The sequence below is a fragment of the Kryptolebias marmoratus genome, linkage group LG22, assembly GCF_001649575.2.
Source record: "Kryptolebias marmoratus isolate JLee-2015 linkage group LG22, ASM164957v2, whole genome shotgun sequence".
NCBI classification, from domain to species: Eukaryota; Metazoa; Chordata; class Actinopteri; order Cyprinodontiformes; family Rivulidae; genus Kryptolebias; species Kryptolebias marmoratus.
This window is the reverse complement of record NC_051451.1, coordinates 5,608,210-5,622,892: the sequence shown is the minus strand read 5'-3', so window position 1 is coordinate 5,622,892 and position 14,683 is coordinate 5,608,210. Positions and strand designations below refer to the sequence as shown.

At 41.6% G+C, this 14,683-nt stretch overlaps 1 protein-coding gene across 3 annotated transcripts in view; it reads left to right on the top strand.

The window, feature by feature from the left end:
* The window catches only part of dlk2 (delta-like 2 homolog (Drosophila)), a 71,838-nt gene extending 60,596 nt beyond the window's left edge, over positions 1 to 11,242 (top strand). For all 3 annotated transcript variants that reach the window (XM_017434457.3, XM_025010142.2, XM_017434458.3), the window contains one exon: positions 8,474 to 11,242. In XM_017434457.3, the coding sequence (XP_017289946.1) occupies positions 8,474 to 9,209 (736 nt within the window). In that variant the 3' untranslated portion in view covers positions 9,210 to 11,242. The remainder of the gene's footprint in view (positions 1 to 8,473) is intronic.
* The last annotated feature ends 3,441 nt before the right edge of the window (positions 11,243 to 14,683 follow it).

Below are 14,683 nucleotides of genomic sequence, written 5' to 3'. Positions count from 1 at the left end.
GGGGAGGCCAATGGCCCCCTGGCCCCAGTGGTTCTGGCGCCTATGTGTGTAAGCTACGGGCGGTCGAGCATGTGATGTTGAGGGGCTCTCTGAGCGCTGGGAACTCAGTTTAGCCTGCTCAGCTGTCGTAGGTTTACCTCAAAATCCCGTTATTTGTACCTGTAGTTCGGCTGCTTCTGTTATTTCCTTTGAGTTACCGCAGCGGATAAAGTAATTAGGAGCATGCGCTGCCAGCTGCCGCCCTTGTGTAGGGATTTTACCTGGCCACACGATGGCGCCAAAGTGCCTTTATGTTAAATTGAGCCAGAAGACCTGTCTGTTTTTGGGGGGGTTTTTTTCTTTTAACTCGTACCTAAGGGTGTAATCTTTATGTACACTGAGTTATTTGTGTATGTTGTGGATTTATATACACATATGTATGGTTGAGTTTATTTCTTATTAAATATTTGTTTGAGTTTGTATTAGTTGAACCTCTATTGCTGTAATATACTAGCCTAATGGCAATTTATTTGTTATTACAGACTGCTGGCAACACTGAGTATCAAGATAAATAAACCAGCTCACATCTACAGTTAAAGTTTAAGCCTCATGTCCTCTTTCCTGTATCCTGACCGATACACCATCCTGTTTGCTGCAAAATACCTACAAACCTATCCCAAATTAATAGTGGGATCACAGCTCTGCTCAATGTCCAGTTAAAGGACTCGAGCAGAACCGGGGAAAGCTCCTCATTGGTCTATTCATTTGGGAACCCATGACTACCTGGGCACTTATTACTTTTCAAAAGTCCAATAACTGTGTCCAATTCTTTCTGGGTAATGGGAGCAGATAGAGCTTCATTTTGGATTAGTCCAAGCGAAGGTAAGTCCACAGCTGCCAAATAATCGTCAATAGCAGTTATGGTAACGGCTCCTGGGGCAGAGTATAGTGTTTTAAAGTAATTCTCAAAGGTATTATGTATTTTATCCGTGTCATAGGTTAAATTACCAGTTGAGGATTCTCTAATTTTAGTAATCGAATGCTTCAGTTGGTGTTTACGAAGTTGTCTAGCTTAGATTTGTGTAGCTTTTGGGCCTGATTCGTAAAATGTTTGTTTGGTGAATCATAATTTTTCCTCAAGTATCATATCATTTATATTGTTTTTAGTTTTCATTATTTGTTCTGATAATTCTCTATTGTTAGTCATTTGCTGTTTTAATTCTAATTTCCTCAACGTGTTTTTCAATTCCTCATATTTTAACCTTTTTACTTTTTTAAGATAAGCAGTCCTAGAAATTAGTCTCCCTCTAATAACTGCCTTGACTGTGTCCCAAACTAAGGTGGGATTTACCTGCCCATTATTATTGTCTTTTACACATTCCGTTATTTCTTTTCTAATCTCCTTTGTTGTGGTTTCATTATTAAGGATACCTATATTTAAGCGCCATAATGTTGTTTTAGGCCTATTAGACAAACCGATGGACAAATAGATAATGTTATGGTCCGAAATATCAGATGTTCCAATTAAACATTCCTTCACTTTAGATCTATCGATGGTGTTCATCAGAAACAGATCAATCCTGGAGTGGACTTTGTGTGTAAAAGAGTAATGAGTAAATTATTTTTTTTTAATATGAAGATCCCTCCAGACATCAAACAGGCCCATCTCCCTTGATCAGGATATTTAAATCTTTTGACCTACCAGTTTTTTGTCTCTTATTGCTTGTTGTATCTAGAGCATAGTTAGGGATTGTGTTCCAATCTCCAGCGCAAACAGGAACTCCTTCACTAAATGAGATAATGGTGTCAAATACCATTTTTAAGAAAATTCTGTTGCCCTCTGGTGGTACATATATATTAACAATCGTGACAACAACGTTATCAATCTTCCCCTTTATATAACAAATCTGTCCTCTTTGTCGCCCTTCTCAGATATCAATTCAAAGTTCAGTGAATTAGAAATTAGGGTGATCACCCCCCTCTTTCTACTATTTCTACAAGTGCTATAAAATGTGTTTGAGTAACCAAATGACTTAAATTTGTCATGTTCTTGTTTAGACATGTAAGTTTCTTGTAAAAGAGCAATTTGTATCCCATCTTTTCTCAATTTGGTTAAGACCCTTTTCCTTTTCACTGGACTACTCAATCCGTTTACATTCAAGGAAGCGATTTTCAAATTATATGACATTGATATAAAAAGTTACCTTGACTGATTTGGCCCCTGAATCCAGAACACGAACAATAACAAAGCAATACAATATCAAACTGACTTCCAAGTTGAGAAGAAATTCCCTCTTCTCACTCGTGACCCCATTGGCAAGTCGAGGGTTAAACCTCTCAAAATGAGAGGGCCCAAGAAGGACAGTAATAGCGCCTTTAGGAAAAAACATGTCCATCCTATTAGTCCAACGTAAAAAATGTTTTAAAAAAGAACCAGTGTCCTCTCCCACGAAATAGTAAGTCAGAGCCCAGTCAAAATAGTGTTGCGTTATATCATGTTGTTCTGCCTATTTTCACTCGGACATGCTCCCCTGAAAATCCTGCAGCTTGTTTTTCGCTTTCAGCGGCACTGCTGTTATTCGCCGGCTGCCAGCCCAGCAGCTCCCGAAGACGCGACTCCGCTCCGGGACCACCATCAGCTGTCGCTGATTCCTCCATCTGGATTCCGCGTCTCTTCAGCTCATTGTAGGCTTCCCAAGCGCTGGAATATGTGCGGGTTCCTGATTCCCAGTAGATCCTTATGTTGGTAAACGGTGTTTGAAAGCGTATGCCTTTTACTTTGAGCACTTTCTTGATAGCGATATATTCTCTGCGCTTCTTCACTATCTCAGGTGCATGATCGTGGTCGAAGTGAATATTTGAAGAACCCACCTGGATCTTGCCTTTTTTCCACACTTCTCTTAAGATCTTTTCTTTTGTGGAAAATTCCAGAAAGTTGACAATAATAGCCCTCGGTGGTGAGTCGGGTGGGGGTTTACTCTCAGTGCGATGTGCGGGCTGTATTTTCAAGTCAAGGTCCTCCGGTATTTGTAGCTGGCTTCTCAGAAGCGTCTCAATATACTGTGTGGTGGAGTTTCCCTCCTGACCTTCTGGCACACCAAAGACACGTACATTGTTTCTTCTGGAACGGGACTCTAAATCAAGCACTTTAAACTGTGTTTTCCTCTGTTGCTCGATGCAGAAGCACAGCGCCTCGATTGCTTCCTTTGCCCACTTCTCCACTTGATGGACATGGGCCTCTGCCTCATCAACCTGCTCCGCCAAGCCCTGCACATCAGTGGCAATACTGTCCAGCTTACCGTTGATCTCATGTCCCAGATGGTCAATGTTCTGTTGTAGCTTTGCATTATCCCCTTTCAACACAGCTTTCAACTCGTCAGTAGCCTTAAATATTCCTTCCGAGTCCATGTTCGTTCCAGCGCTCTCGGCTCCCACACCAGCCGCGTTGTCATTAGCTTGATTCGAGCGCATGTTAGCTTTAGCAGCCGGGGCATCTTTATCGTTTTTTTGTGGCTCGACGTGTTTCTCCTCCCGTTCATAAGTTATTTTGTCGAGTCAGTGAGCTTATTAACGAGTTTTGAACGGAAGTTTTTGGTTTTAAGGTGGGAGAGAGGCTCTGACGCAGCCATCTTCTCCATTTGCTTCCGGAAGAGTCCACCGCTCTGTGGCTTTAAGCTGCAAGAAGGAAGGTTCTATCTGTTGTTTGTGTTTATGCACTAAACAGCAGTTCAGACTACTCAGCCTTCTAGGAGTCTTTGTATAGTGTTCTGGAAGGGCTGCCATCTAGGAATTTTGTAGTTTTCCTGGGTGACTTCAATGCCCATGTGGGCAATGACAGAGTTATCTGGAGCCAACTGGTGTTCTGTTATTGGACTTCTGTGCTTGGTATGGGCTGTCCATACTGAACACCATGTTCAAGCAGGGTGGTCCATAAGTGTACTTCATACCAGGCCACCTTGGAGAAAAGGTCAATGATTAATTTAGTAATCATATCATCAGAACTGAGGCCCTGTCTTGGACACTCGGGTAAAGAGAGGAACAGGGCAGTCAACTGATTGCCACCTGGTGGTGAGTTGGATCTGGTGGTGGGGAAGGCTGCCAGACTGCTATTAAACTCAAACGAAGAGTGAGGGTGAACTTGGAACATCTGGTGGATGCCTCTGTTTGTGAGATCTTCAACCTGCACATTCAGGAGAGTTTTTTGTCCATCATACATTTAAACTGATATAACCCGACAAGTGTTATTACGGCCGTCTTGGCCTTTCTTTCCTCAGCCACTGCCATTTGCCAATACCCTGATTTTAAGTCCAAAGTACTGAAAACTGAAGCTCCATTCATGGATTCCAGCAACTCGTGAATCAGAAGCATTGGGTAGACATCTTGGCGAGTTTTGGCATTTAAAACCCTGTAGTCCACACAGAACCTGAATGATTTGTCAGGTTTTGGGACAAGAACCACAGGTGAAGCCCACGAGGATTGTGAGGGCTCGATTATGCCATCTTGAAGCATGACCTTAACATGCTCCTTGATTATCTGCTGTTTAAAGGGTGACACCCTATAGGCTCTGGATCGAACGGGTATCTCATCCGTCGTGTAGATGTGATGCATTGCCATGGATGTTTTACCCAAGGCATCCGTGCACACTGTTGGCCAGGTTCGAAGGAGCTGTGTAACTTCAGAGGGTTGGTCTAAATCCACTGGTCCCTCCTTCACTGGGAAGTCCCCTGTGCTCTCACTGGGCAGAGCCACGATCAAACTCAGGGAAGATGGTCTAGAACCCCCAGCGGAATTGCACGACGGTGGAGCAATGAAAGGGTAGAATGAGTAACCCTGGGCCCTTTGACTCCATAGGTGTGATCACCTAAATTGATGATGGTTGAAGTTTTTGACAAGAAGTCCAGGCCTAGAATGAGGGGAAATCTGAGGTTGGTATCTTCAACCACAAAAGTTTCTAACGACCACATAACTCCATGCCAGCAGTAGAGAACAGTTGTTATTCCCAAGGCACTGTAGGTTTTTCCATTAGCTAGAACAAACCTTTGGTTGTCAGCTTGTTTCAGATGTTCACCTGTCCGTGCCATGGCCTGCCACTGGCTCTCCTTCATCAGTGTAAAAGTGCAGGCTGTGTCCAGAACAGCATGATATTCCTTATCTCTGAACTCAATGGGAACATATAACAGTGAGGTGGTTAGCCTCTGGCCCCGTTGAACAACAGACACAACATCGGCCGGCTTTCTAAAGTTTCCTCTAGGTGGTGGTTTTATTGGAGGCTTGCCTTTGGCCTTTTGCTGGTCAACTTTTCCCCAGTAGGCCCTTGCTTCTGCACAATCTCTTTCCACCTGGGTCCCTACTGTCACCAGTTGGTCCATGGTGGTGACGGTTCCTCTAAGGTAGCGTTTCTCAACGGGGGCGTTGAGAGGATGATGGGGGGCGCTGGCAGCAATATTTTCAAGGAGGCGTTGATATTCTTTTGGGAGGCATTTGCTTAAAGGTAAAGTTTACACCAAAGATTCACAACAATATCAGTTTAAACTTTGAACTACTTGCAAAAATATTGTGGCCTAAAACATTAAAACCGGCACAGAACTGCAACGGTATCGATGGTGTTTCTCTTCGGCGCAGCTCCGTGCTGCCTTCAGGAAAACGGGACATCAGATTATCGTTTTTATAATTTGTCTCACATGGCAGTTACTTTGTAAACTTTGAGAAAGGAAAGCTCTCTTTAGTGGTATTACCCTTGGAATTATTTATTTCTCTTACATGGGTTAATTTCTCTGAAGGATACACCGTGAGCGCATTGTTATCGCAGTGGTTAAACATTTACAAGAGCAATATTCTGTTTTCGGAATTTCCCTGAAAGCGTCCAGCATCCAGACGCACATTAACACTTTTCTGGACACGATGCTTTGTTGACAGTGTTGCCAAAGCATAGAAACACAAACCAAAAAAAAAATATTCTAAAACCAAAGACCTACGGCTTGACAAGTGGATCACAGCAGCTGCATCAGCCGGTGTAACACTGGATCGATGTCAGCTAACACTGCTGCTACTTTTCTCTGCAGCTTAATTTGTGTCATTGTGAACTTTATAGTCTTATCGTCAGTCACAAACTTTAGTCTAAGAATAAAAGCAGGGCTCTCAAGTTTCACGCATTGACCGTGAGACACACACATTTTGTGAAGCGCACACGCCACTTTTTGTATTTCTCACGCTAAAAAAATACACACGCCCTATTTTTGAACAGGAACCAATGTGCAGCACAATGTTTTCCGCACGGGCTGGAGCACAATAGGGGACAAGTTAGCAAGTTTTCAGATCCGTCTGGCCATTTTTCCAAAGCGACTATAGCGACAAATCTAGTGACTTTTTTCTGTGTAATTGGAGACTTTGGCAAATAAATGTGTGGAAGCACCAATTATTCTGCAGCGTGCCGGAAGCCCCGCCCACTTCCCCAAGCACTGACAGCTGTCAATCTCACAGCAGAGAGGAGACCCGCTCCACTCTGTTCACAGTGGCGCAAATCCAGTAACATTTTCTGTATTTACCAGCTGTCTATGCATGTGTAAATGATATGATCGATAACAGAGACGTCACTGATCAGGTGCCCCTCCACTCCTTCACCTCCCCTCCTGTTTGCCCTCCCCTTAAGCATGCGTGGGAGCGCGGTAGTTTTCATTTGAATCGTGTTGTCATCTGATGACAGAGATCTAAAGACATAGAGGCAGAAAACTGAAGAGGCAGAAGGATAAAGATGAAAAAAGCTTTTCAAAGTGGTTGAAAGACAGAAGTCAGGTTTCTGTCAGGTTTTCATTAAACCTGTGTCAAGCAGAGGCCTGGAAATGTTCAGGTTACAACTGTTTACTGATCAGTATTTACAATAGAACACAGCATGACATGAAAAATAAAGGAACTTGTTTGTGTTATTTTGTTGTTCAGACAGTAATCATTTGTTGAACTCAATGGTAAATCATAAAATAAATTACAGAAGTTGGAAGTTTAAATGTCTCCTCTGGGATAAAACTCTACAGAGCTGCTGTGATGAATCTGATAAGTCTGATCAGATGAAGCGTCCGATCACTAACTGATATTCAACAAGGATATCCTTTAAAATTAAAATTTCATGTTTTTATATGTGGTTTGACTGCTGTATTTTTTAAACCTTCTGAACACAAAGTTCATGTCACTAAGCTGTGAGGATGGAGAGAAAGAATCAGGACAGACAGGAAGGAGACAGGTTGGACTAATTTTAGCTGGAAGTGTAGGAACAGCCACTTTATACCAGGTGATTCATTTAAAATATTATTTATATAAAAAAAGTTCATTAGCAAGATGTGTAATTTATTTAAAGCTATTAAATAATACTTGTTTGACCATGTGACTTAGAGAAGAACACAGAGAGGGAATGAAGGAGACAGACATGAGGTCAGTGGTCAGCTGCTGTAGAGGAGAGCAGAGAGGACATCAGGTAGGAATAATTCAGCTAGTGAAGCCACAAAAACCTAGATGCCCAGGAGGGTTTGAATTTCTGCTGACCATTACTGTGTCCTTTTGGGAAAATTAGTGCAGGCAGACATGGCAAGTCAATCACTAAAGAGGAGAATGTGAACAAGAGAGGTGATGATGATGATGAGGAGGAGGAACAAAGAGGTGCAGAAGAGAGGGTTGTGGCAAGACTTTACTCAGAAGATCCATCTGAAAGGCCTTCACCACAGGAAGTGGGGGACTCATTGACTCATTGAAGCAGTACATGGTGGAGAATGACCCACAAAGATGTTCTGATGGGCCATACCCAAGAACAGGTATTATATAAGTACATGAATAAAAAAGATTTATTCACGTAAACAGACAAAAAAGGGGGGGTGGGCGGTAAGAGACCTGGATAATGTAAAGGGGGGCGCTGGCCCAAAAAAGGTTGAGAAACACTGCTCTAAGGCAACCAGCCAGTTTAGTCTGTGCTTCAAGTGTAGACGTTCAAATATCTATGTGTCTTGTTCCTGAGTAATGGCATCTGATTAGGATGCCTCTTGGACTCTTCCCTCTGGCCAGGGAACATTTTGGAATCTCTCAGGAGGAGCTGCAGAGTGTCACTGGGGAAAGGAATCTCTGGGTTTCTCCCCTGGATTGCCTCTAGAACTCCACCAGATATAAGTGGCAGAAAATGTATGGACTAATGAACAAAATTTATCACTAAACCTTTGATCAAAACACCTCTTAAGACTACTAAATCTCTGATCAATAAACCTACAATTAATGATCAAAAAACTTCAAACAACTAATCAATAAACTTCTTGTCAATAGCCCTCTGTTAACTGATTGAACAGTTTTATTACCTGTCTCAAACTAAACCTGATAGATCAGTGATTTCTGAAGCTGAACGAATCAATAAATGTGTTTCCTCCGATGTTTTGGTTTTCAGTTAAATTGGTTGAACTAAAAGTCTTTACTTCTTCTGTCTTTTCCTCTTCCTCCCCTCCTATCTCTCACCTGGCTGCAGATCTCCATGTAAAAATGGTGGTCTGTGTGAAGACACTGATGGTTTTGCAGCTGAGCTGACATGTCTCTGTCTCGCCGGTTTCACGGGGCAGCGCTGTGAGACCAACATAGACGACTGTCTGATGATGCCGTGTGCCACAGGCGCCACCTGTGTGGACGGCATCAACCGCTTTTCATGCCTCTGCCCAACTGGCATCACCGGTCGTTTCTGCACAGTCAGCCTGGATGATTGCTCCAGCCAGCCCTGCCTGAACGGCGGCCGCTGCCTGGACCGGGCCAGAGGTTTCCATTGCATCTGCCAACGAGGCTTCACTGGAACCACCTGTGAGACACCACAAAACCGTAGCAACACCATCAGCAACACCAGCAGCAATGCCAGCAGCAACGCCAGTCAGCATGGTTGGGTGGCGCTAGGCTGGAACGGTGGACTCCATGATGACAGGCCGCTGAAGGTTACTATTAGTGAGCTCAGCACAGCCAGCCTGTCAAACCTGCAGCTCATTATTGTTCTGGTCCTGGTGGGTGTGACTCTGGGTGTGGTGGTGCTGACCACCGCCCTTGTCATGCAAGGTCGCTGCAGGGACTGTGGCCACGCCCCCTGCTGGTCATCATTATCACAGGGAAGTGAAAGAAGCAGCCGGCAAGTGCAGCATGATGAACCAGAGTGTCAGATTAACTTCCTGAATGCAGCAGAACCACAGAAGAAAAAACTCAATGTGGAAGTGATTCAGACTTAGTTTCAGCTCGAAAGTTATTGTTCAGCTACTTCCTGTTTGCTTTAATATGCTTAGAACCAGACTGGACTGTTTTTTCTAATCCTGTATGTCAGGACCAAAACAGCTGAGAGTGGTTCTAAAACAGGTTCTGGAACCAGGACAAAGCAGGTTCTGAGCTGGTTGGAAAATAAAATCCACAGATCCACAGTTTGACAGAAACAGAAAAATTTAGTTGTTAGTGGTTCTGAGTGTGAACTGATTTCATTTACGTTATTGTAAATACTGTAAATTTTTATTTATTGTATCATGTACAGAATGTGTTCAACCATTTGTACTAACAGTGAAGTTCAGCTGCAGATGGGAAAAAACCAAATGTTTCCTGTAGACAGTTTCTGACTGTCAATATTACTTTCCACTAAACAGAAACAGAACTGCTCTGATCATTAAACCTGTTTATGAACGTTATACAGGTATGTTTTATTCTGAATGACATGGTCCAACTCCATCCTGCCAAAAAAAAAATATTCATTTTAGATCTTCTGGTTCTTCTATTTCTCCTGCAGAAAAATGAGTGCCAGCATCCAGATAGAATAACACATGAAGAACCAGAAATAATTATCCGCTGACAGCTCTCAGTTAATCTGGATTACATAAAAATACTGAGTCCACAGAGGAATTGAAGAACAATCTAGAACACAGGTGTCAAATCCCATTCCTCGGGGGCCGCTCTTCTGCATGTTTAAGATGTTCTTGCTTTAAAACACCTGGTTTAAATGGATAACTTGTGCATGTGCTTCTGGAGAACTTGATGATTTGGTGGAGGTAATTAAGCCATTTGAATCAAGTGTGTTTGGGCAGGAAACAACTGAAAAGTTCCGGAAAGTGGCTTCAAAGGCGAGTTTGACACTTCCAATCTGGAAGATGCTTCACAACCAGTCAGAATCAGTCAAAATCCAGCTTAAAACCAATCCTAAACAGATTCCAAATTAGTTATTACACTGATTTTTGTAAACACCGTTTATTGATTTTTTAACACTTTACATCAACAACAATGAACAAGATGCCCCCACCCCAGCACATACCCATGACAAACAGGAGGGGGAAAAAAAGAGTTAAGAGAAAACTAATAATATAAGAAATAAAAGACATTACATAGAAATAGTAAGTTTAAGAAAATAAAGAACTCTTCTAATCCAGTTTGTATATGTAGGTGGAGCTACAGATTCCGTGTTTAGCAGTATTAGCCTCCTGGGTGAGCAGGGTTGTGGGAGAGAGAGCAGGTGAAGTAGGCCACACTCAGCACAATGCAGTTAAGGCATTAAGAGTGATATCCTCTCCAGTTACATCAGACAATATGGAAAAAACTCAGAGAAAACCATGTGTGAGTAATTTGTTGTGGCCTGTTGGCATCGTTCACACAGAGGAGACACTGTGTTAGATATCTTAGCATGGCTGGCTTTAGTATAGTGAGCTCCATGTAGGATCCAACATTGCATAAAACTGTGGATTGAAAATCTGTGTATCTTCTATAAAACCTCTCCTCAGACATCATCTGAAATCGAAAGGCCTAAGTCTGTATCCCGTACAGTTTTCAACACAGTGGAAGAAAGAAGAGTTAAAAATATTTAAATATATAAAAGAAATTGCCCCTCTCAGTGAGGGGAGAGGTTGCAGGAAGACTTCAAAATCAGAGGGGTTAGGAACAGCCAAGACATCTGGGGATGTGTTACAGACATAATATTGAACTTGGAGATATCTGAAAAAAAATTACCTATAGGTAGAGAAAATTGAAGAAGTAGAAGAGGGGACTCTAATATGGCTTTCAAGGCTACCAGATGAGCAGAGTTTGCTTCTATAACCACCCATGATGGAGAAAATTATTTTTCGTCATACTGAACCCAGTAATTCAGATTTCTCATAGATGTGCAAGAGGTTAGGTTGTGTTATTCCACTCAGAGCTTTTGGCTTCTCTAAGACTTGTTGGAGCAGCCTGGGTGCTTTCTTGCTCCAAATAAAATCCAGAATAAGACTACTAACTATATGGGTAAAAAAAATATATATATATATATATATATACTAAAGGGAGAAAAATTGGAAAACACTGAAATAGATTTAAGAAGAGTGGAAAGATATTAATTTTCATGGCGTTAGTTCTAGCTGGCAAAAAAAAAAATGCCAGAAGGTTGGAATTTTAAAAAATGATAGTTTTGCGGCATGTCTGTGATTTATTTTTTATACAAAATAAACAATATCCATGAGTACTGGTACTCTGTTTGCCTGGGCTTGTGTAAAGATTAATTATTGTGTCACCTATGTACACTCCAAGACAGACAAAACCTGAAATGGATGTCTTGAATGGCAGATTACTGAGCGGATACTTTTTGTCTCTCTGTTAACAGCGAATACCTCATTTTGCCAAGATTAAGTTTATATCCAGAAATTTTACTGAATGCATTCAGGACTGAAAGCTCAGCGGGGACAGAACATGACAGGTCAGACAGGAGTTACAGGAGAAACAGTTGAAGGAGAGTTTATTACTTCTATAAGAAGGATTCACATCAGAAAGTAGGAACTGAAGGTCTGCTTAGCTTTGGGACTAAATATGAATGGAATGAGTGTAAGAATGAGTTAGCCAGTCTGAAGAAGGTCAGTGTGCTCAGACGAATTTAGAAAAGCATTCGGCCTTCATTACTGTGTGTGGTAAGAATGTGTTGATAAGTAAATTTCTGTGATGCATTATGAAGGTGTAAAAACGGCTCAAATGAGCTATGCTAGGTGGATTTACTGGAAGTTCTGTTCAGCTGTCCAGGGTGTGTTTGGACGAATAAAAGCCTGAATACTGTGGCAATCTGGAGACTCTGCTTGTTAATGCCACCTCACAGTAACAGAGGCACCATTACAAGGACAAATAAAATGTAATTTAGTGGGTATCCCTGCCTTGTAGAACGATGTAAGCAAAAATATTTAGAGTTTCGGACATTTCTTCTGACAGTTGCCTGAGGGGCTGTGTATAATAATCTTAGCCATGAGAAAATTGTTTCCCCAAATACAAATATTTCCAAAATAGAAAACAAGCTAGAAGCACTCTAAGAGCACAAACCTCCCCCAAGGTCAGTGTCATTAAATAGTATCTGATCCAGATCACTACCAAAATGTAATCGTTTTTTTTATCAAATTTTTATCAAAATCTGTTCATTAGTTTTGAAGTAATCTTTCAAACAAACCAATGTTACAGAAAATAAACCTCCTTGGCATTAATGTTAATGACATTGAGGAAGAAGATCAGGTCTGCAGAAACATGAGAACAATCAGATGAACACAGCTGCTTTTAAAATTCCCCTGAAGTTTTATAAATTTCCAGTGGGTCTGATGTCATTCCTGCACCAGTTTCAATTTGAGATATTAGCTGGGATGCTTATATTTGTTGCAGTTGAGCCAGCACTTTACTTGCCTTATTCCCTTTGTTTAAATCAAGATTTGGGTACAAGTTCAGAGGTGTGCTGTGATAAGATCATATTTGACTTGCAAATGCATATCTTGCTGTTTTGAAGTTGCATATGAAAAATCCAAAAACTCAGATAACCTGATTAGTTTCTCCCTTCTAGATTTTTTCTGATGGATCCTATAAGAAATAATTTCATTCCTTATAAAATCCTTCATTGTTTACCACAATCTGGAGGCTGTGACCTCTGGAGTCTTATTAACTTGGATTAGCAAATTTCTGAAAATAAGTTCATGAAGACTGAAGCATGTTGAAACTGATGAGAGCAGCCCGCTATCAACTAAAGAAAAAATTAAATCAATGTGAGTGTAGATGGAGATGTGAGAAAAAAAAAAAAAAAAAGAATATTCTCTTCTATCTGGATTTTAAACATGCCAGGGGTCCACAACTCTTTTATAAAGGCTTAAATCACTTTGGCTCAAGAGCAGAAGTGGAGGAGGAGCGGTCTAGGAAAGGAGCAATCCAGCTGTTAAAATCTCCTCCCATAATCAAATCAGAAATAGTCAAATCAGGCAGCATTGAGAAAACCTGTCTAAAAATAAAAAAAGTGTTATCTTCCAAGTTGGGTGATTCACATTCACAAGAGCCAGAGACGTAGAGGTTTAAAATAAAATAAATTATTATTATCACATTCCCTCAGAGCTCCTGCAAAACATGTCCTACTCCATGCAAATTCACCAGAAATTCCCCATGCACTGGTTTTAATACGAGTTTAAAACTAGTCTGAAACTGTCAGGATTCAGAGTCTTTTCTATAGGAGCAGTTCGGCGACAGACAGACATATGAGACCAGGAAGTAACAGTGATGGAAAAGTGCAGACTGGAACTGGAAAACAGAGGACGAGGTAAGTGAGTGAATATAAGTTCTTGACATGAGAAGGAAGGCAAGGCAATTTGTTTGTAGGCAACAGAATGTTCTTACGAGGAGGCAGACGATCCACTGCTCGGAGGTGAGGTGAGGCAGTGAGTAATTCTTCCAGGTGGAGCTTGATGGTATTTCTCCAGAAAATGGCAGGTGAGTTTTTCCTTTTAGATGGCAGCAGATTTGCAGACAGACAGGCACAGGTGAACAGGTGAGTACTTGGTTTGACAGGGTTTCGAGGAAGAAGACCAGACTGGCTCCAGAGTGAACAGGTAGTTCTGAGGCAAAAAACAAAACAACATTAACAACAGAATTCACAGGTCTCGGGTTTTCACGAAGGCTTGGCACATTTACCACAAGGCAAGTAATGCTCCAGCACTGGTCTGGTTCCAACCACAGCCTTAAGTACTCCTGGCTTCCTGATCAGTCTGATCAGCTGCAGGTGAGGGAGGAGTGGCGACGAGATGTCACTCATCAGCCCAGGACGGCCCACCAGGAAGTAAACACCACACACACACCACCAAAACTCCACCATCACCACAGAAACCAGTTCACCAAACAAAATTCTTGCTTGGTAGAAGTGCATACCTGATGTGAAACGAATGCAAAACCAGTTTAAAACAAATTTTTAATTAATATAAAACAAGTGTAAAACCAAAAAGATGACAGCGCAAAACTGATCTGGAACCATTGGGTAACACGGTTGAAACCAGTCTGAATCCATTTCTTCTTCTGTTCTATTAACTTAGGACAAGTTCGGAATTAAATCAGCTATTAGCTGATTAAATGATTAACAAATTTTTCCTTCATTTTTCCAGAAAATGTCTGTTTCTGATGGTTTTCTGTCACATAATGAACCTTAACCCTTGTTTGTCTGTAACATATATACTTTCCTGCTTAGAGTTTTTATTACAAAGTTAGTTATGACATTGAGACAGCTGTGGCTCAGTGTTTAGAGCAGTCGTCCTCTATTGAGATGGTTGGAGGTTCTATTCCACCAGTATGCCACATGTCGAAGTGTCCCTGGGCAAGATAGTCTTCAATGAGAATAACTAACTTAGACAAGGATGTTGTGGCTTTGCTGACCTTTGACCTATAGCAACAGTTGTGTCATTGTTTAGATCAATGTTGA